General features: G+C 51.2%; 1 protein-coding gene across 2 annotated transcripts in view; it reads left to right on the top strand.

The window, feature by feature from the left end:
* The first annotated feature begins 2,353 nt into the window (after window positions 1-2,353).
* Window positions 2,354-27,070, top strand: part of CRACR2B (calcium release activated channel regulator 2B) — a 53,567-nt gene continuing 28,850 nt past the window's right edge. Inside the window, exons 1-5 of one of the 2 annotated variants that reach the window (XM_038764298.1) lie at window positions 2,354-2,380; window positions 18,970-19,140; window positions 19,313-19,424; window positions 21,564-21,768; window positions 23,458-23,604. In XM_038764298.1, the coding sequence (XP_038620226.1) occupies window positions 19,003-19,140; window positions 19,313-19,424; window positions 21,564-21,768; window positions 23,458-23,604 (602 nt within the window). In that variant the 5' untranslated portion in view covers window positions 2,354-2,380; window positions 18,970-19,002. Of the gene's footprint in view, window positions 2,381-2,567; window positions 2,586-18,969; window positions 19,141-19,312; window positions 19,425-21,563; window positions 21,769-23,457; window positions 23,605-27,070 lie in introns of those variants that run through there. The other variant, XM_038764299.1, reaches the window with a different exon arrangement.

Below are 27,070 nucleotides of genomic sequence, written 5' to 3' on the forward strand. Positions count from 1 at the left end.
TGATCACCTTGTATCCCCCCAGCGCTTAGAACGGTGCTTAGAACCTGCATACATGTATATATGTTTGTACATATTTATTACTCTATTTATTTATTTATTTTACTTGTACATATCTATTCTATTTATTTTCTTTTGTTAGTATGTTTGGTTTTGTTCTCTGTCTCCCCCTTTTAGACTGTGAGCCCACTGTTGGGTAGGGACTGTCTCTATATGTTGCCAACTTGGACTTCCCAAGTGCTTAGTCCAGTGCTCTGCACACAGTAAGCGCTCAGTAAATACGATTGATTGATTGTTTGATTGCTTTGCACATAGTAAGCGCTTAACAAATGCCACTAGGATTATTATTGGAAAGTCCAATTCGGCAATAGAGAGAGGCAATCCCTGCCCACAACGGAGTCACAGTTTGGGGGTGGGCACAGATGAGGAAACTGAGGCCCTGAGAGGTGAAGTGCTCGGCTCATCACCCGTCCTCCCGGCCCCGGGAGGGCACCTGTGTCCTCTGTGTCCTCTGTGCCCCTGTCCCCCTCCCCCCCCCCCGGTCCCCTGTCCCTCCCCCTCCCCGTCTCCCGTCCACCCGGTCATTCCGGTTCTGGGCCCCGGGCCCGGGCCGGGCCCCCGGGGCTGGGAAAGGAGCCCAGCGGCTACTGGGGAAGGTGCCCGCTCGCCCCTGGCTCTCTCTGCCCCCCCCCCCCATCTCTCTGCCCCTCAGGGTCTCTCCGCCCCCGCCGGATCTCTCTGCCCTCCCAGATCTCTCTGCCCCCCCAAATCTCTCTGCCCTCCCAGATCTCTTTGCCCCCCAAATCTCTCTGCCCTTCCAGATCTCTCTGCCCCCCAAAATCTCTCTGCCCTCCCAGATCTCTCTGCCCCCCAAAAATCTCTCTGCCCTCCCAGATCTCTCTGCCCCCCAAATCTCTCTGTCTTCCCCAAATCTCTCTGCACCCCAATCTCTCTGCCCTCCCAGATCTCTCTGCCCCCAAATCTCTCTGCCCCCCAAATCTCTCTGCCCTCCCAGATCTCTCTGCCCCCCCAAATCTCTCTGTCTTCCCCAAATCTCTCTGCCCCCCAATCTCTCTGCCCTCCAATCTCTTTGCCCTCCCAGATCTCTCTGCCCCCCCAAATCTCTCTGTCTTCCCCAAATCTCTCTGCCCCCAATCTCTCTGCCCTCCCAGATCTCTCTGCCACCCAAATCTCTCTGTCTTCCCCAAATCTCTCTGCCCCCAATCTCTCTGCCCTCCCAGATCTCTCTGCCCCCCCGATCTCTCTGCCCCCCAAATCTCTCTGCCCGCCCAGATCTCTCTGCCCCCAATCTCTCTGCCCTCCCAGATCTCTCTGCCACCCAAATCTCTCTGTCTTCCCCAAATCTCTCTGCCCTCCCAGATCTCTCTGCCACCCAAATCTCTCTGTCTTCCCCAAATCTCTCTGCCCCCAATCTCTCTGCCCTCCCAGATCTCTCTGCCACCCAAATCTCTCTGTCTTCCCCCAATCTCTCTGCCCTCCCAGATCTCTCTGCCACCCAAATCTCTCTGTCTTCCCCAAATCTCTCTGCCTCAATCTCTCTGCCCTCCCAGATCTCTCTGCCCCCCAAATCTCTCTGCCCGCCCAGATCTCTCTGCCCCCCAAATCTCTCTGCCCGCCCAGATCTCTCTGCCCCCCCAAATCTCTCTGTCTTCACCAAATCTCTCTGCCCCCCAATCTCTCTGCCACCCAAATCTCTGTCTTCCCCAAATCTCTCTGCCCCCAATCTCTCTGCCCTCCCAGATCTCTCTGCCACCCAAATCTCTCTGTCTTCCCCAAATCTCTCTGCCCCCAATCTCTCTGCCCTCCCAGATCTCTCTGCCACCCAAATCTCTCTGTCTTCCCCAAATCTCTCTGCCCCCAATCTCTCTGCCCTCCCAGATCTCTCTGCCACCCAAATCTCTCTGTCTTCCCCAAATTTCTCTGCCCCCAATCTCTCTGCCCTCCCAGATCTCTCTGCCACCCAAATTTCTCTGTCTTCCCCAAATTTCTCTGCCCCCAATCTCTCTGCCCTCCCAGATCTCTCTGCCACCCAAATCTCTCTGTCTTCCCCAAATCTCTCTGCCCCCAATCTCTCTGCCCCCCCAGATCTCTCTGCCCTCCCAGATCTCTCTGCCCCCAATCTCTCTGCCCTCCCAGATCTCTCTCCCTCCCAGATCTCTCTGCCCCCTCAAATCTTTCTGCCCCCGGAACTCTCTGCCCCCAAATCTCTCTGCCCCCCCCCCCCAGATCTCTCTGCCCCCCGGGTCTCTCTCTGGACGTGTCGCCCTCCGGGGCCCCGCCTTTGTGTCCCTGTGCCCCCGCCCGCCCCCTCCCTCCGGGCTGTCCTCCGGCCCGCACCTGGGACCGCTCCGAGGGCTTCAAGGTCAGAGGGGTCAGAGCCGGGGTCGTCTTCCCAGTGCCCTGCCCCCCCCCACCCGGGAGGGGGAGGGGCACCCCGGGCCCTGTGGGGGGGGGAGGGGGCGCTCCCGGCGGGGAAAGGGTTAACGGTCCCAGGTCCCGCCCCCCGCCCGCCCCTCCCTCCCTCCCCCCGGGGCTGCAGGTGTTCGGCCCGGACCCGGGAGCAGCAGGTGGGAGCAGGTTCATTCGTTCCCTCAGTCGTATTTATTGAGCGCTTATGGGGCGCAGCGCACTGCACTAAGCGCTTGGGAAGGAGCAGGTGGGAGCAGGTGGGAGCCACCGTCCCAGACCCGGGGAGGGGGGGGGGCGAAGTGTGTGTGTGTGTGTGAGTATGTAGGTGTGTACGTGGGTCAGTGTGTGCGTTTGCGGGGTGGGGGGTCCCGGGCTGGGGGGGGTCGGGGGGCGTCACCCGGGAGGCTTGGCCCGGAATCTCAGCGCCCCCCGGGCCCCGGCCCGGCCCGGCCCGGCCCTCAGGGCCCTGCCGCCCGCCTGGCGTTCGGGGCATTGGCTCGGCGCCTACCGGGTGGCGGGCGGTGTACTGAGCGCCCGGGGCCCTGTCTGTCCCTGCTCCTGCCGGGCCGGGGGGGGCGGGGGTGGGGAGACAGCGCCGGGAGGGGGGCTCCCCCAGCCCCCGGCCAGGCCAGGGGGGCGTGGGGCTGAGGGGGAAGAGGAGGGAGAGGAAGGGGGAGAAAAGGGGGGGAAGAAAGAGGGGAGGAGGAAGAAGAGAGGAGGGGCAGGGGGAGAGAAGGGGGAGAGGAAGAAGAGAGGAGGGGTAGGGGGAAGAAGGGAGGAGGAGGGGAGCATAAGGAGAGAGGAGGGGTAGGGGGAAGGAGAGAGGAGGAGAGCATAAGGAGAGAGGAGGGGTAGGGGGAAGGAGAGAGGAGGGGTAGGGGGAAGGAGAGAGGAGGGGAGAAGAAGAAGGGGGAAGGGGAGAGAAGGAAGAAGAAAGGGGGGAAGGAAGGAGGGGGGAGAAAGAAGAGGGGAGGGGGGAGAAAGAAGAGGGGAGGGGGGAGAAAGAAGAGGGGAGGAAGGGAGAAAGAAGGGGGGGAGAAGGAAGGGGGGAGAAAGAAGAGGGTGGGGAGAAGGAAGGGGGGAGAAAGAAGAGGGTGGGGAGAAGGAAGGGGGGAGAAAGAAGAGGGTGGGGAGAAGGAAGGGGGGAGAAAGAAGAGGGTGGGGAGAAGGAAGGGGGGAGAAAGAAGAGGGTGGGGAGAAGGAAGGGGGGAGAAAGAAGAGGGTGGGGAGAAGGAAGGGGGGAGAAAGAAGAGGGTGGGGAGAAGGAAGGGGGGAGAAAGAAGAGGGTGGGGAGAAGGAAGGGGGGAGAAAGAAGAGGGTGGGGAGAAGGAAGGGGGGAGAAAGAAGAGGGTGGGGAGAAGAGCAAAAGACCGGGAAAGGAAGAAAGGGGAAGAGGAGGAAGAAGAGAGGAGGGGGAGGGGAAAGGGGAAAGGAGGAAGAAGAAAAGGGAGAGGAAGAGGGGAGGAGGAAGAAGAGGGGAAGGGGAGAGGAGGAAGAAGAAAAGGGAGAGGAAGATAGGAGGAGGAAGAAGAGGGGAGGGGAGAGGGAGAAGAGGGGTAGGGGTAGAGGAGGATGGAGAGAGGGGAGGGTGGGAAAGTCTGTCCTTTTCTAAGTGATACGGGACAGGAGGGCCGTATCTCTAACATACTTGAGTGTCTCTCTGTCTCCCCTCCTAAATTGTCAGTTTCTGGAAGGCAGGGATTGTGTCTACCAACTCTACTGTCCTCTCCCAAATGCTCAGCACAGCGCTCTGCACACAATAGACTGTGGGGCTCTTGGAGGGCAGGGACCGAGTCTATTACCTCTACTGCTGCTGTTCCCCAAGCACTCAGCATAGTGCCCTGCACAGAAAGCTTGTAAGCTTCTCCAGGGGCTGTAGCTACTAATTCCGTTGGCCTCTCCCAAGTGCTCAGCACAGCGTTCTGCACGCAGTAGACCGTAAGATCCCTGGGGGCAGGGATCATGCCTACCAATCCTACTCTTCTCTCCCTTTTAGACTGTGAGCCCACTGTTGGGTAGGGACTGTCTCTATACGTTGCCAACTTGTACTTCCCAAGCGCTTAGCACAGTGCTCTGCACACAGTAAGCGCTCAATAAATATGATTGATGAAGTTATGAGCCCAGTGCTCGACTCGAAGTAGACTGTAAGCCCCTTGAGGGGAGGGATCATGTTTATTAATGCTACTATTAATAAACCAGAGAAGCCGCGTGGCTCAGTGGAAACAGCCCGGGCTTAGGAGCCAGAGGTCATGGGTTCTAATCCCGGCCTTGCCACTTGTCAGCTGTGTGACTTTGGGCAAGTCACTTAACTTCTCTGGGCCTCAGTGACCTATATGAAGACCGTGAGCCCACCGTGGGACAACCTGATCACCTTGTAACCTCCCCGGCGCTTAGAACAGCACTTTGCACATAGTAAGTGCTTAATAAATGTCATTATTATTATTATTACCATCCTACACAGTACAATGCTCTGCACACTGTAGACGCTTAATAAATACCTTCAATGTAGAGGAGAAATGATGGGATGGAAGTCAGAGTGGGAGCAGAGCAGGGAGGGAAAGGAGTTTGGGGCAGAAGGGTCTGCGGGTCTCCTGCCTCCCAGCCAGGAGGACCCTCTGCCCCCTCCCCAGAGAGGGTCAGAATTTACAGTCCATCAGTTTATTGCTCTATTGTCCTCCCTCAAGCGCTTAGTACAGTGCTTTGCACGTGATAAGTGCTCAATAAATACGATCGAATGAATGAATGAGATTATCAGCTCCCGGAATGCAGTATCCTGTGTCTGGCTCCTGTTCTTTTCCAAGTGCTTGGGACAGTGCTTCGCACTCAGCAATAATTAATAGTGGTGATGGTGTCTGTTAAGCGCTTACTATATGCCAGGCAGTGTACTAAGTGCTGGGGGCGGGGGGGGAATACAAACAAATGGGGTGGGATACAGTCCCTGTCCCAGGTGGGGCTCACAGGCTCAATCCCCACTCTATGGATGAGGTAACTGAGGCCCAGAGAAGTGACTTCAATCAATCGTATTTATTGAGCGCTTACTGTGTGCAGAGCACTGTACTAAGCGCTTGGGAAGTACAAGCTGGCAACATATAGAGACAGTCCCTACCCAACAGTGGGCTGACTTGTCCAAGGTCACCCAGCAGACAAGTGATGGAGTCAGGACTAGAGAAGCAGCAGGGCATAGAGGCTAGAACACAGGCCTGCGAGTCAGAAAGTCACGAGTTCTAATCCCTTCAAAGCCCTACTGAAAGCTCACCTCCTCCAGGAGGCCTTCCCAGACTGAGCCCCCTCCTTCCTCTCCCCCTCCTCCCCCTCCCCCCACCTTACCTCCTTCCCCTCCCTACAGCACCTATATATATATATATGTATATATGTTTGTACATATTTATTACTCTATTTTACTTGTACATATGTATTCTATTTATTTTATTTTGTTGATATGTTTTGTTTTGTTGTCTGTCTCCCCCCTTCTAGACTGTGAGCCCGCTGTTGGGTAGGGACCGTCTCTATATGTTGCCAACTTGGACTTCCCAAGCGCTTAGTACAGTGCTCTGCACACAGTAAGCGCTCAATAAATACAATTGAATGAATGAATGAGTCCCGGCTCCCCCACTTGCCTGCTGTGCGACCTTGGGCAAGTCGCTTCACTTCTCTGGGCCTCAGTGACCTCATCTGGAAAATGGGGGTTGAGACCGTGAGCCCCACGTGGGACAGGGACTGTGTCCAACCCGATTTGCTCATATTCACCCTGGAGCTTAGAACAGTGCCTGGCACAGAGTAAGCGCTTAACAAATACTATAATTATTGTAATTAATATTAGAACCCATGACCTTTTGATTCCCAAGTTCGAGTTCTGCCCGCTATGCTGCTTCCAAGTACACACCGCTGATGATGACCATAGTGAGCAAAGTCGTTCCCGACCCACCCACCTAAGGTCAGTTGGGTCAATCAATCAATCGTATTTATTGAGCACTTACTGTGTGCAGAGCACTGTACTAAGCGCTTGGGAAGTACAAGTTGGCAACATATAGAGACAGTCCCTACCCAACAGTGGGCTCACAGGGGGTCAGCCTCTACCCCAGGAACTACATAAAGTTGCCCCCCGCATCCCTCCTCCCATCTGGTCTCCCAACTCTCTGTTCGAAGGCATTTTCCTCTAACCTGGCTCCCTCCCGCTGCAGGTAAAAACCATTTCATCTCGACTCTCTCTGTGGAGGCAGAGAGCATCTAGCCCCCAGAAGGGAGACTCCGGGGTGCGGGGAGGGAAACTGAGGCCCCAAAAGGGGTTGGAGGCAACTCAAAGTCCTGGAAGGAGAGGATGATGGATCTTAGGTTGGGCTGGGGTCAATCAATCAATCAATCGTATTTATTGAGCGCTTACTGTGCGCAGAGCACTGTACTAAACGTTTGGAAAGTACAAGTAGGCAACATATAGAGACAGTCCCTACCCCTCAGAGCTGAGCGACCCTTCTTAATCATATATTATATGATATGCAGAAGCAGCGTGGCTCAGTGGAAAGAGCCCGGGCTTTGGAGTCAGAGGTCATGGGTTCGAATCCCGGCTCCACTACAAGTCTGCTGTGTGACCCTTGGGCAAGTCACTTAACTTCTCTGAGCCTCAGTTACCTCATCTGTAAAAATGGGGATTAAGACTGTGAGCCCCACGTGGGACAACTTGATCACACTGTATCCCCCCCAGCGCTTAGAACAGTGCTTTGCACATAGTAAGCACTTAACAAATGCCATTATTATTATTATTGTGTTTAATCGAGTGCTTGCTATGAGCCAAGCACTCTGCTAAGCAATCACACAACTTTCTACTTGTTTTGTTGTCTGTCTCCCCCTTCTAGACTGTGAGCCCTTTGTTGGGTAGGGACTGTCTCTATATGTTGCCGATTTGTACTTCCCAAGTGCTTAGTACAGTGCTCTGCATATAGTAAGTGCTCAATAAATACGAATGAATGAATGATGGTATTTATTGAGTGCTTACTATGAGCCAAGCACTGTGCTAAACTTGTACAGCTCATGCTAAACTGGTATATATTTATACAGATTTATTACTCTATTTATTTTACTTATACATATTTACTATTCTATTTATTTTGTTAATGATGTACATATAGCTCTAATTCCATTTGTTCTGACGATTTTGACACCTGTCTACATGGTTTGGTTTTGTTGTCTGTCTCCCCCTTCTAGACTGTGAGCCCGTTGTTGGGTAGGGACCGTCTCTATATGACTTGTACTTCCTAAGCGCTTAGTACAGTGCTCTGCACACAGTAAGCGCTCAATAAATGCGATTGAATGAATGAATGATGGCATTTATTGAGCACTGACTATAAGCCAAACACTGAGCTAAAACAATCAGGCAATCAATGGTATTTATTGAGTGTTTGCTATGAGCCAAGCCTGGGACTACCGAGGGGGCTTGCTGCCAACTTGTACTTCCCAAGCGCTTAGTACAGCGCTCTGCACACGGTAAGCGCTCAATAAATACGATTGATTGATTGGTGGAGACCATTTCGTCGAGGGGCCGCAGAATCGGCAGGGCTGGGGTCCCCCCACCGCAAGCTGGGGAAGCAGCATGGCCTAGTGGTCCCGTGGAAAGAGCCCGGGCTTTGGAGTCGGCGGTCATGGGTTCAAATCCCGGCTCCGCCAGTTATCAGCTGTGGGACTTTGGACTTCACCTCTCTGTGCCTCGGCTACCTCATCTGTAAAATGGGGAGCCCCCCCGGGGACAACCTTGTAACCTCTCCAGCGCTTAGAACAGTGCTTTGCACATAGTAAGCGCTTAATAAATGCCATCATCATCATCACTGTGCTAAACAACCAGCCAATCGGTGGTATTTATTGAGCACTTACTGTGAACAGTACTAAGCGCTTGGGAGAGGGCAATACAATGATAAACAGACACAGACCCTGTGCACAATGAGCTGACCGCCTAGAGGGAGAGAGAGAGAGAGACAATAAAATAAATAAATTGTGGAGAGGGACACAAGTGCTGTGGGGCTGAGGGTGGGGTGAGTAGCAAGTGCTGGGGTATTCATTCATTCATTCAGTCGTATTTATTGAGCACTTACTGTGTGCAGAACACTGTACCAAGTTCTTGGAAGAGGACAGGAGAACGATAAACAGACTCATTCCCTGCCCACAATGAGCTTACAGACTAGACCCTTTCCTGCATGGAATAATAATAATAATAATAATAATAATAATAATAATAATAATAATAATGGCATTTATTAAGCGCTTACTATGTGCAAAGCACTGTTCTAAGCGCTGGGGAGGTTACAAGGTGATCAGGTTGTCCCACGGGGGGCTCACAGTCTTAATCCCCATTTTACAGATGAGGTCACTGAGGCCCAGAGAAGTGAAGTGACTTGCCCAAAGTCACACAGCTGGCAATTGGCGGAGCAGGGATTTGAACTCATGACCTCTGACTCCAGAGCCCGTGCTTCCCACTGCTTCCCCCACAACCCCCCCCTGCCTCTTTTGGGGGGCCGGGGAAATCTGGCCTCTAAAGCCCCCTGGTTCAAACCCTTCCTCCCTTATAATGATGGCATTTGTTAAGCGCTTACTATGTGCCAAGCACTGTTCTAAGCGCCGGGGTAGCTACAAGGTGATCGGGTCGTCCCACATGGGGCTCACAGTCTTCATCCCCATTTTACAGATGAGGGAACTGAGGCACGGAGATGTGAAGTGACTTGGCCAAAGTCACACAGCCGACGAGTGGCGGAGCCGGGATTAGAACCCATGACCTCTGACGCCCAAGCCCGGGCTCTTTCCACTGAGCCACGCTGCTTCTCCCTTCCATCAGCAGGGAACAGCTGGAGCTGGGCACGGTCCAATCAATCAATCAGTCAATCGTATTTATTGAGCGCTTACTGTGTGCAGAGCACTGTACTAAGCGCTTGGGAAGTCCAAGTTGGCAACATATAGAGACAGTCCCTACCCAACAGTGGGCTCACAGTCTAAAAGGGGGAGACAGAGACCAAGACCAAACATACTAACAAAATAAAATAAATAGAATAGATATGTACAGGTAAAATCAATAAATAGAGTAATAAATATGTACAGACATATCATCATCATCATCAATCGTATTTATTGAGTGCTTACTGTGTGCAGAGCACTGTACTAAGCGCTTGGGAAGTCCAAGTTGGCAACATATAGAGACAGTCCCTACCCAACAGTGGGCTCACAGTCTAAAAGGGGGAGACAGAGACCAAGACCAAACATACTAACAAAATAAAATAAATAGAATAGATATGTACAGGTAAAATAAATAGAGTAATAAATATGTACAAACATATCATCATCATCATCATCAATCGTATTTATTGAGCGCTTACTGTGTGCAGAGCACTGTACTAAGCGCTTGGGAAGTACAAGTTGGCAACATATAGAGACAGTCCCTACCCAACAGTGGGCTCACAGTCTAAAAGGGGCAGACAGAGACCAAAACCAAACATACTAACAAAATAAAATAAATAGAATAGATATGTACAGGTAAAATAAATAGAGTAATAAATATGTACAAACATATCATCATCATCATCATCAATCGTATTTATTGAGCGCTTACTGTGTGCAGAGCACTGTACTAAGCGCTTGGGAAGTACAAGTTGGCAACATATAGAGACAGTCCCTACCCAACAGTGGGCTCACAGTCTAAAAGGGGCAGACAGAGACCAAAACCAAACATACTAACAAAATAAAATAAATAGAATAGATATGTACAGGTAAAATAAATAGAGTAATAAATATGTACAAACATATATACATATATACAGGTGCTGTGGGGAAGGGAAGGAGGTAAGACGGGGGGATGGAGAGGGGGACGAGGGACCATCAGGCCTAGTGGCTAGAACCCAGGCCTGGGAGTTGGAAGGTCGTGGGTTCTAATCCCGCCTCCGCCACTTGTCTGCTGTATGACCTTGGGCAAGTCACTTCTCTGTGCCTCAGTTCCTTCATCTGTAAAACGGGGGTGAAGACTGTGAGCACTATGTGGAACCGGGACGGTGTCCAGTCTGGTTTAGCTTGCATCTCCCCCTGCGCTTAGTCCGGTGCCTGGCACGTAGTAAGTGCTTCACAAACACCACAATTATTATATTATTATGATTATTATCTGCACAATCCACCCACCTGCTTCCTTCCTGTCCCTACGGGGAGTGGACAGGACACTCTGGAGTTAAATGTCACTGGTCCGGGGAGGGGTTCTTGTGCCCCCGGAGCTGGGGGGGGACCCTGGGGCTTAGAGGAGGATGTGAGGAAGATCAGCTTCTCGGAAAAAAAGTGACTCAGGACAAAAGAAGTTGGAGCCGAGCAGCAGACACAGCCTGTTCTCATTAGGGGGATGGGGAGGAGGAGACCTGCTCTCTTCTGGGACTGACCAAGGGGGGCTTGACCTCCTTCCCCAGCCCCTGCCTCAGTTTCCCCTCTGTCGGTCAGTCGATCATATTTATCGAGCGCTTATTATGAGCAGACCATTGGACTAAGCGCCTGGGAGAGGACAATAGTGAGCGCTTACTGTGTGCAGAGCACCGTACCAAGTTCTTGGAAGAGGACAGGAGAACGATAAACAGACGCATTCCCTGCCCACGAGGAGCTTACAGACTAGACCCTTTCCTGCGTGGAACCCACTGCTTCGATTGATTGATTGATTGATTGATTGATTGATTCCCCAACAACCCCCCTCTGCCTCTTTTGGGGGGCTGGGGAAATCTGGCCTCTAAAGCCCCCTGGTTCAAATCCTTCCTCCCTTATAGTGATGGCATTTGTTAAGCGCTTACTATGTGCCAAGCACTGTTCTAAGCGCCGGGGTAGATACCAGGTGATTGGGTTGTCCCACGTGGGGCTCACAGCCTTAATCCCCATTTTATATATATATTGTGTATATCTATATATTTATTACTCTATTTTACTTGTACATATCTATTCTATTTATTTTATTTTGTTAGTATGTTTGGTTTTGTTCTCTGTCTCCCCCTTTCAGACTGTGAGCCCACTGTTGGGTAGGTACCATCTCTAGATGTTGCCAACTTGTACTTCCCAAGCGCTTAGTACAGTGCTCTGCACACAGTAAGCACTCAATAAATACGATTGATTGATTGATTGATTGACAAGCAGCATGGCCTAGTGGCTAGACTGTGAGCCCACTGTTGGGTAGGGACCGTCTCTATGTGTTGCCAACTTGTGCTTCCCAAGAGCTTAGTACAGTGCTCTGCACACAGTAAGCGCTCAATAAATACTATTGATTGATTAGAGCCCGGACCGGAGAGTCAGAAGGACCTGGGGTCTAATTCCGGTTCTGCCACTTCTCGGATGTGTGGCCTTGGGCAAGTCACTTCACTGGGCCTCGGTTCCCTCATCTGTAGAATGGGGATGAAGATGGTGAGCCCCTTGTGGGACAGGGACTGTGTCCAACCTGATTAACTTGTATCTATCCCAGTGCTTAGAACAGTGCTTAGCACATAGTAAAAGTACTTAACAATTACCATTATTATTATTATTATTATTATTATTATTATTATGGGTTCTAATCCCTGCTCCACTACCTGTCTGCTGTGGGATCTTGGACAAGTCACTTCACTTCTCACCTGGACAAGTCACTTCACTCAGAGGGTCATGGGTTGAGAAGCAGCGTGGCTTAGTGGAAAAAGCACGGGCCTTGGAGTCCGAGGTCATGGGTTCAAATCCCGGCTCCGCCACTTGTCAGCTGTGTGACTTAGGGCAAGTCACTTCACTTCTCTGGGCCTCAGTTCCCTCATCTGTAAAATGGGGATTAAGACTGTGAGCCCCCTGTGGGACAACCTGATCACCTTGTATCCCTCCAGCGCTTAGAACAGTGCTGTACACATAGTAAGTGCTTAATAAATGCCATTATTATTATTATTATTATTATTCTCTGGGCCTCAGTTCCCTCATCTGGAAAATGGAGATTGAGAATGTGAGCCCCACGTGGGACATGGACTGAATCCAAAGTGATTGGATCTACCCCAGCGATTAGTACAGTGCCCGGCACACCATAAAAGCTGAACAAATACATCGTTATTATTCAATCAATCAATCAATCGTATTTATTGAGCGCTTACTGTGTGCAGAGCACTGTACTAAGCGCTTGGGAAGTACAAGTTGGCAACATATAGAGACAGTCCCTACCCAACAGTGGGCTCACAGTCTAAAAGGGGGAGACGGAGAACAAAACCAAACATACTGACAAAATAAAATAAATGGAATAGATATGCACAAGTAAAATAAATAGAGTAATAAATCTGTACAAACATATATACATATATACAGGTGCTGTGGGGAAGGGAAGGAGGTAAGACGGGGGGATGGAGAGGGGGACGAGGGGGAGAGGAAGGAAGGGGTTCAGTCTGGGAAGGCCACCTGGAGGAGGTGAATATTATTATTACAATGCAACAATAGAGCAGACACATTCCCTGCCCACAACGAGCTTACAGTCCAGCGGGGGAGATGGACAATAATATGGACTCCTCTGGTCTGTGCTCTTAAGAGCTTATTACAGTGCCCTGCACACAGAAAGTGTTCAATAAAGACGACTGAATGAATGAACGTGTACATATTATTCTATTTATTGTATTAATGATGTGTATATCTCTATAATTCTGTTTATATTGATGCCTATTCATTTGATAGATGTCTGTCTCCCCACTTCTAGACTGTGAGCCCATTGTTGGGCAGGAATTGTCTTTGTTGCTGAATTGTACTTTCCAAGTGCTTAGTACAGTGCTCTGCACACAGTAAGCACTCAATATATACGATTGAATGAATGAATGAATGAATGAATGGGCTCCTGCTGCTGTTATTAGGGCTTCCCTTGGACTGTGTGGACGGCAGGGTGGAGGGCTGGGTAGTCCCAGGGCAGCATAAGGCACCCCTCCTTTCGTAGTACCCCCTTCCCCCAAAACCAGCTTGGCTCCCCCTGCCCCACCCCTTCTCCCGTTTGCCTTGCAAATGGCATAATGTCGGAGCGTGAGGAGAAACAGGGACCAGGATTAAGTCGAGGGTACTTACTGAGCGCTTACTCTATGCAGAACACTGTACTAAGCACTTGGCAGAGGACTCTGTGACAATAGACAGACACAATCCCTGCCCACAACGAGCTGAGAAGCAGCGTGCCTCAGTGGTAGGAGCCCGGGCTTTGGAGTCAGAGGTCATGGATTCAAGTCCTGGCTCCGCCAATCAATCAATCAATCAATCGTATTTATTGAGCGCTTACTGTGTGCAGAGCACTGTACTAAGCGCTTGGGAAGTACAAGTTGGCAACACAGAGAGACGGTCCCTACCCAACAGTGGGCTCACAGTCTGAAAGGGGGAGACAGAGGACAAAACCAAACATACTAACAAAATAAAATTCAATCGTCAGCTGTGTGACTTTGGGCAAGTCACTTCACTTCTCTGGGCCTCAGTTCCCTCGTCTGTAAAATGGGGATGAAGACTGTGATCACCTTGTAACCTCCCCAGCACTTAGAACAGTGCTTGGCACAGAGTAAGCGCTTAATAAAATGCCGTTATTATTATTATTATAGAGGGGGAGACAGACATCAATATAAATAAATGACAGATGTGGACATAAGCAGTGTGGGGCTGGGAGGGGGGGATGAATAAAAGGAGAAAGGGCGATGCAGAAGGGAGTGGGAGAAGAGGAAAGGGGGGTGCAGTCAAGGAAGGCTTCTTGGGGGAGATGAGCCTTCAATAAGGCTTTGAAGGCGGGGAAGAATCATTGTCTCCCCCTTCTAGACTTTGAGCCCGTTGTTGGGTAGGGACCGTCTCTATATTTTGCCAACTTGTACTTCCCAAGTGCTTAGTACGCAGTGCTTACTGCACACAGTAAGCGCTCAATAAATACGATTGAATGAATGAATGAGTCAATCAATCGTATTTATTGAGCGCTTACGGTGTGCAGAGCACTGTACTAAGCGAATGAATGAGGGAGGGCGTTCCAGATGTCCCGCCATCGACCCCCAGCCCACGTCATCCCCCGGGCCTGGAATGCCCCCAATCCCTCTGCCCATCCGCCAAGCTAGCTCTCTTCCTCCCTTCAAGGCCCTACTGAGAGCTCACCTCCTCCAGGAGGCCTTCCCACACTCAGCCCCTTCCTTCCTCTCCCCCTCTCCATCCCCCCATCTTACCTCCTTCCCTTCCCCACAGCACCTGTATATATGTATATATGTTTGTACATATTTATTACCCTATTATTTATTTTACTTGTACATATCTATTCTATTTATTTTATTTTGTTAGTATGTTTGGTTTTGTTCTCTGTCTCCCCCTTTTAGACTGTGAGCCCATTGTCGGGTAGGGACTGTCTCTATATGTTGCCAATTTGTACTTCCCAAGCGCTTAGTCCAGTGCTCTGCACATAGTAAGCGCTCAATAAATACGATTGATGATGATAAGAAGCAGGACGTGGGCCAGGGATCGGTGGCCAGACGGGCAAGAGTGAGGCCCAGTGAGAAGGGGCAGTGATGGGGGTGGTCCTGGGGTGGGAAAGGCGAGAGGCAACAATGGGGAAAACGCTCAACCTGGCCTCTCACTCTTTCTTTTATGGTATTTAATAATTGAGGTATTTATTAAGCACTTACTACGTGCCAGGCACTGTACTAAGCACTGGGGTGGGTCCAAGCAAATTAGGTTTGGACACAGTCTCTGTCCCACGTGGGACTCACAGTCTCATTTTCCATTTGAGGGCACTGAGGCAAAGAGAAGTGGAGTAACTTGCCCAAGGTCACACAGCAGGCAAGTGTCAGAGCCGGGATTCGAACCCATGGCCTTCTGACTCCCCAGCCCTGGGCTCTGTCATTCATTCATTCATTCAGCCGTATTTATTGAGCGCTTACTGGGTAGAGAGCACTGTACTAAGCTCTTGGGAAGTACAAGTTGGCAACATATAGAGACGGTCCCTACCCAACAGCGGGCTTACAGTCTGAAGACTATCCCTTTCCCAATAATAAATAATAATAATAATAATAATAATGGCATTTGTTAAGCCCTTACTATGTGGAAAGCACTGTTCTAAGCGCTGGGGGGGATAGAAGGCGATCAGGTTGTCCCACGTGGGGCTCACAGTCTTCATCCCCATTTTACAGATGAGGGAACTGAGGCTCAGAGAAGTGAAGTGACTTGCCCAAGGTCACACAGCAGACATGTGGCGGAGCCGGGATTCGAACCCATGACCTCTGACTCCAAAGCCCGGGCTCTTTCCACTGAGCCACGCTGCTTCTCTACAATGCTGCTTCTCCATGTTAAGCTTCTCCATGTTAAGCGCCTACTAAGTGCCAGGCACTGTACTAAGCGCTGGGTTGGTACATGGTTGGACACTGTCCAAGTCCCGCATGCGGCTCACAGACTTAACCCTCAATTTACAGATGAGGTAACTGAGGCCCAGAGAAGGGAAGTGACTTGCTCAAGGTCTCACAGCAGAAAAGGGGCGGGATTTGAACTCTGGTCTTCAACCCAATGTGGGAGAGGGGGTTTAGGGTGGGGGACAGTATAAGCGTCTTGGGGGTGGGTGGTTTGTTTTGTTGCCTGTCTCCCCCTTCTAGACTGTGAGCCTGTTGTTGGGTAGGGACCGTCTCTTTACGTTGCCAACTTGTTGGGTTCTGCTGTCACAGCTTGGGTTGTGGGTCTGTGGTTGTGTGTCCGCCTGATGCACTGTCCTTCTGTGTAACTTGTTGCCGCAAATGGGCATCACTGTCTAACGGAGTGTTTGTGGTTGGGTGGTTGGGGTCTCTCAGGGTGGGTGTCTCTGAGTATCTCTGTGGACAGGTGGGCGACTCTGCCCTGAGTGTGTGTGCGTGTGTCTGTGTGTGCCTGGAGTGGGGGTACGTGTCTCCGTGGGTCTGAAGATCGGCATCCGCTTGTAATTGCGGGTGTGAGATTGTGTGTCAGCTGTGTGTCCCTGGGTGGGTGTGTCAATAGCTCAGTGTGTGGGGGGTGTGTGTGTTAAGAATGACTGTGGATAATAGACAATTTTGTGAGATTGGGTCAGTGTGTGGGTGTGAATGTTTCAACCACTATATGTGTATGACTATGACAGTAACAGTGTCAAGAATTGTGTGTGTGTGTGTGTGTGTGTGTGTCTCCAAGTATGCCGGCCCCTTTTTTCCCCTCTGTGTGCTCCTAATAATAATCAATCAATCAATCAATCAATCAATCGTATTTATTGAGCGCTTACTGTGTGCAGAGCACTGTACTAAGTGCTTGGGAAGTCCAAGTCGGCAACATATAGAGACAGTCCCTACCCAACAGCGGGCTCACAGTCTAGAAGGGGGAGACAGAGAACAAAACCAAAATAATGATAATAATAATAATAATGATAATGGTATTTAAGCGCTTAATATGTGCCAAGCACTGTTCTAAGCACTAGGGTATTCATTCTGAAGCAGCGCGGCTCAGTGGAAAAGAGCACAGGCTTTGGAGTCAGAGGTCATGGGTTCAAATCTCCGCTCTGCCAATTGTCAGCTGTGTGACTTTGGGCAAGTCACTTAACTTCTCTGGGCCTCAGTTACCTCATCTGTAAAATGGGGATTAAGACTGTGAGCCCCCCGTGGGACAACCTGATCACCTTGTAACCTCCCCAGCACTTAGAACAGTACTTTGCACATAGTAAGCACTTAATAAATGCCATTATTATTATTATTATTATTATTCATTCATTCAATCATATTTATTGAGCACTTACTGTGTGCAGAGCACTGTACTAAGCGCTTGGGAAGTACAAGTTGACAACATATAGAGACGGTCCCTACGCAACAGCGGGCTCACAGTCTACAAACAAGGTGATCAGTTTGTCCCACATAGGGCTCACACTCTTAATCCCCATTTTACCGATGAGGGAACTGAGGCACAGAGAAGTTTAGTGGATTGCCCAAGGTCACACAGCAGACAAGTGGCGGAGCTGGGATTAGGACCTATATAACTCTCTTGGAGCACTGTACTAAACGTTGGGAAAGTCCAATCTAACAGAGTTGGCAGACACGTTCCCAACCCACAGAAAGTTCACATTCTAGAGGGGAAAGCAGGCATGAATGTAGATTAGTAATTAATAGTCTATATCAGACAACCAGTTGTATTTATTGAGCGCTTCCTCTGTGCCAAACACTGGACTAAGCACTTGAGAAAGTCCAATATAACAGAGCTGGCAGAAATGCTCCCTGCCCACAAGAAGCTTACAGTCTAGAGGGGAAGATGGACATGAATCTAGATTAATAATTTATGGCCTATATCAGACAATCAATCATATTTATTGAGCGCTTACTATGTGCTGAGCACTGGATTATGTGCTCGGGAGAGGACATTATAACAGAGTTGGCAGATTTGCTCCCTGCCCGCAAGAAGCTTACAGTCTAGTGGGGGAGATGGACATTCATTCATTCATTCAATTGTATTTATTGAACGCTTACCATGTGCAGAGCACTGTATTAAGTGCTTGAGAGAGTAGAGAAGCAGCGTGGCTTAGTGGAAAGAGCATGGGCTTTGGAGTCAGAGGTCATGGGTTCAAATCCCAGTTCTGCCACTTGTCAGCTGTGTGACTTTGGGCAAGTCACCTAACTTCTCTGTGCCTCAGTTCCCTCATCGGTAAAATGGGAATTAAGACTGTGAGCCCTCCGTGGGACAGCCTGATCACCTTGTAACCTCCCCAGCGCTTAGAACAGTGCTTTACACATAGTAAGCGCTTAATAAATGCCATCATCATTATTATTATTATTATTACAGTGCAACAATAAACTCATTCCCTGTCCACAACAAGCTTACAGTCTAGAGAACATGAATGTAGATTTAAAATTTATAGTCTATATTATTATAGACTATATATTATACTATATATTAGACTATATTAGACTATATATATAGACTATATATTAGACTATATATATATAGACTATATATTAGACAATCAATCGTTATTTATTGAGCGCTAATTGTAGACAGGTACGTAAATATAGTGCGGCTGAGGGTGGGTCCCCTGTCTCGGCTCCGCAAACTAAGTGGGATGGCCCGGCAGTTGGAAAGTCACGGGTTCTAATTCTGGCTCCGCCGCTTGTCTGCTGTGTGACCTTGGGCAAGTCACTTCGCTTCTCTGGGCCTCAGCTCCCTCATCTGTAAAATGGGGATTGAGAGTGTGAGCCCCGCGTGGGACGGGGACTGTAGCCAAACTCAATTTTCCCGTATCCGCCCCAGTGCTCAGTCCAGCGCCTGCCACGTAGTAAGCGCTTGACGAATACCGTTAGGCCTCGCGGGTGGCAGGGTGGAGGTCGGACTGGGCTGACCTCCAGTCGCCCCTCCAGCCCTACTTTCACCCACGCACCCACTCTCTCACAAACACACCCACTGTCACACACACACACACACACACACACACACACACAGACATGAGCAGACAGTCACACACTCTCACACGGTCACGCACACCCGGCGTCCAGCCAGACAGGGGCTGGACCAGGAGGCTGGGTTGCTAGGCAACGTGACCCGGGCTGCCCCTGGCTGACCACTGTCCCTCCCTCCCCCATCCAGAAGCAGCTGGACGCCCCTGCGGCCCCCCCCGGCATGGACGGCCCCGGGGAGGCCGGGGCTCCCCCGGACCCAGCCCAAACCCCCCCGGGAGAGATGCTGGCCAAGGCCCGGGAACTCTTCCAGCTGTGCGACAAGGAGGCCAGGGGCTTCATCACCAAACTGGACATGCAGGTGGGTGGACATTGCGGGGGCTCCGGGGGGGCAGGGGGACGGGAAACCAACCTCCGCTCCGCCCCTGGAGCATCCCACATTCACACACCCCTCCCTCTTCCCCTGATGGTCCCCTCTCCCTGTCTCTCTGTCTCTGTGTGTGTCTCTGTGCATCTCTGTGCCCCGGGCCCAGAGGCTGCAGGGCGAACTGCCTCTGAGCCCGGACCAGCTGGAGTCCGTCTTCCACAGCCTGGACCGTGCCGGCCTCGGCTACCTCACCCCCGACGACTTCGGCTTGGGCCTCGGTGAGACCCCCGACCTCTGACCCCAGGCCCCTGACGCTCCCTGGCTGAGCCCTCACAGCCGGACACACACACACACGATGATGATGATAGTATTTGTAAAGTGCTTACTATATGTCTAGCACTGTTCTAAGCGCTGGGGTAGATACAAGTTAGGCGGATACATGCCTGGAAGGCCAGAGGTGCTCGCAGAAGCCCAGAGATAGGCCTGGAAAGCCCGAGACATGCACAGAGACATGTACAAAGGCCCAGAGTGACTCACAGAGAGATTCAGACTGTCTGGGGCTTCTCCTAGCCTCCCACCCCTTACCCCTCACCTTCCTTCCCCAGACCACGAGGAGGTGGGGGGCGGGAGGAATGGGAAGGGAAGGAAGGGTAGTCGAATGATCATGCAACTACTCCGGACACACTCTCCCATCCCCCCGGCCCCCCATTCCGTCCCCCAGGAGCCCAAAGGGGACAGTCCCCAGCCTGCGGGTGGTGGCCGGCAAACAGGAAGGCGGCGGTGTGTCCCGGGAGGATGCGGGGGCGGTACCCCAGGGGCCGGCCGGCCGGCCGAACGGATGGACGGAGAGTCGGACGCCCCCCGGCCCCCGGAGGAGGATGAAGAGTGGGAGGAGGCCTTTGGGGGGGTTGGGGGTGGGGGCTGCAGACACTCTGGGGGTCCTGCCGCTGAACCAGACCCTTGGGGGACCCTCTCCCCACTGCCACACACACACACACACACACACAGAGTCGCCCCCCAGTTTTGTCAGCAGAAGGTGAGCGGGCTGGGGCTGGGGAAAGGGGTTTGAGGGGGCAGGGCTGGGGAGGAGGGCTATGCTTGAAGACCACCTCCTTCAGCCCCCTGCGGTCCAGGCCCTGGTGAACTTGACTCTCTGTCTCTGTCTCTCTTGATTTTTCTCTGTCTCTCTTGGTCTTCTCTACCTCTCTGCCTGCCTCTATCTCTCTCTGCCTCTGTCTCGCTGTCTGCCCTTATCTCTCTCGGTCTGCCTCTGTCTCTCTGTCTAACTCTATCTCTTTCTTCCTCTATTTCTCTGTCTGCTTTTATCTCTCTGCCTCTGTCTCTCTTTCTGCCTTTACCTCTCTCTGTCTGCCTCTATCTCTTTCTTTCTCTATTTGTCTGTCTGGCTCTGTCTGTCTGCCTTTCTCTCTGTCTGCCTCTGTCTCTCGGCCTCTGTCTCTCTGTCTGCCTCTCTTTCTTTCTGCCTTTATCACTCTGTCTGCCTTTATCTCTGTCTCCCTCTGTCTCTCTGCCTCTTTCTCTTTCGGCCTCTATCTCTCTGTCTGCCTCTACCTTTCTGCCTCTATTTCTCTCTGCCCCTGTCTCTCTGTCTTTGTCTCTCTGCCTCTGTCTCTTTTGGCCTCTATTTCTCTGTCTGCCTCTATCTCCCTCTTTCTGCCTCTATTTCTCTCTGCCCCTGACTCTCTGTCTGCCTCTGTCTCTCTGCCTCTGTCAGCCTCTATCTCTCTGTCTGCCTCTATCTCTCTCTTTCTGCCTCTATCTCTCTCTTTCTGCCTCTATTTCTCTCTGCCCCATCTCTCTGTCTGCCTCTCTCTCTCTGTCTCCCTCTACTTCTGTCTCTCTCCCTGTCTGTCGCTTTCTGTCTTTCCCTATCTCTCTACCACTGTCTGTCTCTGCCTCTACCCCTGTTTTTGTCTCCATCTCCACCTCTCTATCTCTGTGTTTGCCACTCACTCCATATCTCTGCCTCTGTCTCTCTCTCTGTCTCCATCTCTGTCTGTCCTTGCCTCTGCTGCCTCTATCTCCAACTGCCTCCACCTCTACCTCTCTCTTGTCTTTCTCTATCTAATTAATAATAATAATGGTATTTATTAAGCGCTTACTATGTGCAAAGCACTGTTCTAAGCACTGGGGAGGTTACAAGGTGATCAGGTTGTCCCACGGGGGGGCTCACAATCTTAATCCCATTTTACAGATGAGGTAACTGAGGCACAGAGAAGTGAAGTGACTTGCCCAAAGTCACACAGCTGACAACTGGCAGAGCCGGGATTTGAACCCATGACCTCTGACTCCAAAACCCGTGCTCTTTCCACTGAGCCACGCTGCTTCTCCTATCTCTGTCTCTCTCCATGTCTCTGCCTCTCCCACTCACCTTTCCTCCCCTTCCGGCCTTCCAGGGAAATTTGTGGGGATGGAGCTGTCCCAGGGGGCCTCGGGGAGCCCCCAACTGCGGCAGGGAGAGGAGGAGACCTTTGAGTCCGGCTGGTCAGAGGAGCTGGAGCAGGAGGAGGAGGAGGAAGAGGAGGAGGAAGAAGAGAAGAAGGAGAGGAAGCGGTTCTCCGCTACGATGGAACAGCTTGGGGCCACCGGGGTGTTGGAAAAGTAAGTTACGGTTGGGAATGACATCTCCAACAGCTCCTCCCTCCTAATAATAACAGCACTAATAACGGTAATAATAAATAAGAACAATAATAATAATGGCATTCAAGAAATGCTTACTACGTGCCAAGCACTTTCCTAAATGCTGGAAGCAGTTAACATGATAATCAGATTGGGAAGCAGCGTGGCTCAGTGGAAAGAGCCCGGGCTTCGGAGTCAGAGGTCATGGGTTCAAATCCCGGCTCCGCCAATCGTCAGCTGTGTGACTTTGGGCAAGTCACTTCACTTCTCTGTGCCTCAGTGACCTCATCTGTAAAACGGGGATGAAGACTGTGAGCCCCCCGTGGGACAACCTGATCACCTTGTAACCTCCCCAGCCCTTAGAACAGTGCTTTGCGCACAGTAAGTGCTTAAAAAATGCCATCATTACTGTTATTATTATTATTATTGGACTGGACACCTCTCCTCTCCTCACAACAATAATCATAACGATGATGATATAATAATAGTATTTATTGAGGGCTTGTTGTATGTCAAGTATTGTGATGAACGCTGAGTAGTTGCATGATAATTTGACTCATTCCCCCTCACCCCCCACCTCCCTGTGGTCTGGGGAAGGAGGGCGAGGGGTGGGAGGCTAGGAGAAGCCCACTCTGGGCCTTTGGGCATATCTCTGGGCCTGCCCTTGGGTCTCTGTGCATGTCTCTGGCCTTCCAGGCATATCTCTGGGCTTCTGCGAGCACCTCTGGCCTTCCAGGCATGTCTCCGCCTGATTAACTTGTATCTCCCCCAGCGTTTAGAACAGTGCTTGACCCATAATAAGCGCTTTACAAATACCATCATCATCATCTGGGTGGGGGGATTGTGCGAATCTCTGGCTTTCCAGGCCTGTCTCTGGGTTGCTGTGCGTATCTCTAGCCTTCTGAGCTTATCTCTGGGTTAATGTGCACATCTCTGACCTTCCGGGTTTATCTATGGACTTAGGTGCCCATTTCTGGCCTTCCGGGCGTGTCTCCGGCTTTCTGGGAATGTCTTTGGTTTGCCTTGTGTATCTCTGGCCTCCTGGGCATGTCTCTGGGCGGCCGCGTGCGTCTTTGAGCCTCCCTCCGGGTCTCTGTGCTGCGGTGTGTGTCTCTGAGCTTGTCTTTGGGTCTCTGTGCTGCCCTGTGTGTCCCTGGCTGTGACTGTACCCACCGCCGCCCGCCCGGTCGCTGGATTCAGGCTGGGGGCGGGCAGGAGAATGGGCAGATGGGCAGCCAGGTGAGCCATGATTTTGGCCAGGCTTTGGTTTGTGGCGGTGGGGGAATGGCCAGGGCCTGAGGGTCAAATCACCCCCACCCATACCCATCCATCCATTGACATTCCCCCCTCCCCACCTCCCATGCCATCCCCCTGGAATGTGACCCCAAATTCCTCCCTGGGCCCCGGACCCCCAGTGGGAAGGGGGACCAGAACTATCTCAGGGCTGGGGCTCGGGGGGGATGGAGGGGTCATGACCCCGACTCTCCCTCCACCTGGTTGGCATCGGGAACGCCAGGATGGGGACGGCGGCGGCCCCGGGGGGGCCTGACTTCAGGGTGGGTGAGGCGGGCTGCGGGCTTTCGGAGCCGGGAGACCTTCCGCCCCGCTGACCGGATGGGCGGCCGCCGCGGTCTCCGGCCTGTGCCCTCATCCGGTGCCCCCCGTGCCCAGGCAGCAGGAAGTCCGATCCCTGTGGATGCGGCTGCGGAGGGAGAAGCCGGAACTGCTGGCCCGCTTCGAGGAGGTTCTGCTCTTCGTGTCGGCCCACCTGCGGGAGCTGAGCCACGACAGGGACTCCATGGAGCAGGCTCTCAGGAGGTCATTCATTCATTCATTCAATCAATCGTATTTATTGAGCGCTTACTGTGTGCAGAGCACTGTACTAAGAGCTTGGGAAGTCCAAGTGGGCAACATATAGAGACGGTCCCTACCCGACAGCGGGCTCACGGTGTAGAAGGGCAGCCCCCGGCGGGCGGGGGCACTGGCCAGGCCTGGGGAGGGCAGAGGTCAAGGCGGGGGCTTCGGGAGGGATTCCCCCACCCCTGGCCGTGAAAGGGGGATAGCTTCACCCTGGGGGATGCTGAAAGAGCCACAGAATTTTAAATCATATTTATTTATTGAGTGCTTACTGTGTGCTAAGCGCTTGGGAGAGTACAATAGAGCAATAAACAGACACATTCCCTTCCCACAACTAAATCAGCTAAAAGGAGTCAGGCGGAAGCAGCGTGGCCTGATGGATAGAGCCCGAGCCTGGCAATCAGAAGGACCTGGGTTCTAATCCCGTCTCCGCCACTTAATAATGATAATAGTAGTAATGATGGTATTTGTTAAGTGCTGGGGGGATACAAGGTGAACAGGTTGTCCCATGTGGGGCTCACAGTCTTAATCCCCATTTTACAGATGAGGGAACTGAGGCACAGAGAAGTTAAGTGGCTTGCCCAAGGTCACACAGCTGATAAGTGGTGGAGTCAGGATTTGAACCCATGACCTCTGACTCCCAAGCCCATGCTCTTTCCACTGAGCATGCTTCTCTGTCTGAAGGGCGACCTTGGGCAAGTCACTTCACTTCTCTGGGCCTCAGTTCCCTCATCTGCAAAATGGGGTTGGAGACGGTGAGCCCCACATGGGACATGGACTGTGTCCAACCTAATTAGCTTGTATCCGCCCCAGTGTCTGACTCATAGTAAGGGCTTAACAAATATCATTATTTAAAAAAAAAAAAAAAGCACTTGGACCTGTCTGCTGTTGTGACCTTGGGCAAGGCACTTCACTTCTTTGGGCCTCAGTTCCCTCATCTGTAAAATGGGGATTTAAAAAATAATGATAGTATTAAGCGCTCACTATGTGTCGAGCACTGTTTTAAGCACGGCGGGGGTTATAAGGTCCTTATGAGGTTGTCCCACGTGGGGCTCACAGTCTTCATCCCCATTTTCCAGATGAGGGAACTGAGGCCCAGGGAAGTGAAGTGACTTGCCCAAAGTCACCCAGCTGACAAGTGGCCGAGCCGGGATTAGAACCCATGACCTCTGACTCCCAAGCCCGGGCTCTTTCCACTGAGCCACGCTGCTTCTCTAAAGATTAAGACGGTGAGCCCCACATGGTTGATCCATTCATTCATTCATTTAGTTTTATTTATTAATCGCTTACTATGTGCAGAGCACTGTACTACACACTTGGGAGAGGACAAGACAACAATAAACAGTCACATTCCCTGCCTACAATGAGTTTACAGTCTCAGGTTCATTGACTGGGTCCAACCTGACTTGCTTGTACCCACCCCACTGCTTAGTAATAATAATAATAATAATTATTATTATTATTATAATGTTGGCATTTGTTAAGCGCTTACTATGTGCAAAGCACTGTTCTAAGCGCTGGGGGGGGGATACAAAGTGATCAGGTTGTCCCACGTGGGGCTCACAGTCTTAATCCCCATTTTACAGATGAGGGAACTGAGGCACAGAGAAGTTAAGTGGCTTGCCCAAGGTCACACAGCTGATAAGTGGTGGAGTCAGGATTTGAACCCATGACCTCTGACTCCCAAGCCCATGCTCTTTCCACTGAGCATGCTTCTCTGTCTGAGGGGCGACCTTGGGCAAGTCACTTCACTTCTCTGGGCCTCAGTTCCCTCATCTGCAAAATGGGGTTGGAGACTGTGAGCCCCACATGGGACATGGACTGTGTCCAACCTAATTAGCTTGTATCCGCCCCAGTGTCTGACTCATAGTAAGGGCTTAACAAATATCATTATTTAAAAAAAAAAAAAAAAAGGATTTGGACCTGTCTGCTGTTGTGACCTTGGGCAAGGCACTTCACTTCTTTGGGCCTCAGTTCCCTCATCTGTCAAATGGGGATTTAAAAAATAATGATAGTATTAAGCGCTCACTATGTGTCGAGCACTGTTTTAAGCACGGCGGGGGTTATAAGGTCCTTATGAGGTTGTCCCACGTGGGGCTCACAGTCTTCATCCCCATTTTCCAGATGAGGGAACTGAGGCCCAGGGAAGTGAAGTGACTTGCCCAAAGTCACCCAGCTGACAAGTGGCCGAGCCGGGATTAGAACCCATGACCTCTGACTCCCAAGCCCGGGCTCTTTCCACTGAGCCACGCTGCTTCTCTAAAGATTAAGACGGTGAGCCCCACATGGTTGATTCATTCATTCATTCATTTAGTTGTATTTATTAATCGCTTACTATGTGCAGAGCACTGTACTACGCACTTGGGAGAGGACAAGACAACAATAAACAGTCACATTCCCTGCCTACAATGAGTTTACAGTCTCAGGTTCATTGACTGGGTCCAACCTGATTTGCTTGTACCCACCCCACTGCTTAGTAATAATAATAATAATAATTATTATTATTATTATTATGTTGGCATTTGTTAAGCGCTTACTATGTGCAAAGCACTGTTCTAAGAGCTGGGGGGGTTACAAAGTGATCAGGTTGTCCCATGTGGGGTTCACAGTCTTAATCCCCATTTTACAGATGAGGTAACTGAGGCTCAGAGAAGTGAAGTGACTTGCCCAAGGTCACACAGCAGACATGATGGTATTTGTTCATTCAATCGTATTTATTGAACGCTTACTGTGTGCAGAGCACTGTACTACGCGCTTACTATGTGCCAAGCACTGTTCTAAGTACTGGGGTAGATAAGAGGTAATCAGGTTGTCCCACGTGGGGCTCACAATCTTAATCCCCATTTTACAGATGAGGGACCTGAGGCACAGGGAAGTTAAGTGGCTTGCCCAAAGTCACACAACCGATAAGTGGTGGAGCCGGGATTAGAACCCACGACCTCTGACTCCCGAGCCCGGGCTCTTGCCACTAAGCCATGCTGCTGCTAGTACAGTGCCTGGCACATAGTAAGTGCTTAAGAAATACCATTAGTATTATTATCATCGTTATTATTATTAATCCCCATTTTACAGATGAAAGAACTGAGGCTGCAGAAAATACCACGGGACAAAACCATGGGGGGAACCAGGCAGAGGGCCTCAGAGTATGTCCCACCCCCCTTCCTCAGTGTGCCTCAGTGGAAAGAGCACGGGCTTGGGAGTCATGGGTTCTAATCCCGCCTCTGCCACTTAGCTGTGTGGCTTTGGGCAAGTCACTTCACTTCTCTGGGCCTCAGTTCCCTCATCTCTAAAATGGGGATTAAGACTGCGAGCCCCTCGCAACCTGATCACTTTGTATCCCCCCCAGTGCTTAGAACAGTGCTTTGCACCTAGTAAGTGCTTAATCATCAATCAATCAATCGTATTTATTGAGCGCTTACTGTGTGCA

Source organism: Tachyglossus aculeatus, chromosome 22 (assembly GCF_015852505.1).
Source record: "Tachyglossus aculeatus isolate mTacAcu1 chromosome 22, mTacAcu1.pri, whole genome shotgun sequence".
Lineage (NCBI taxonomy): Eukaryota > Metazoa > Chordata > Mammalia > Monotremata > Tachyglossidae > Tachyglossus > Tachyglossus aculeatus.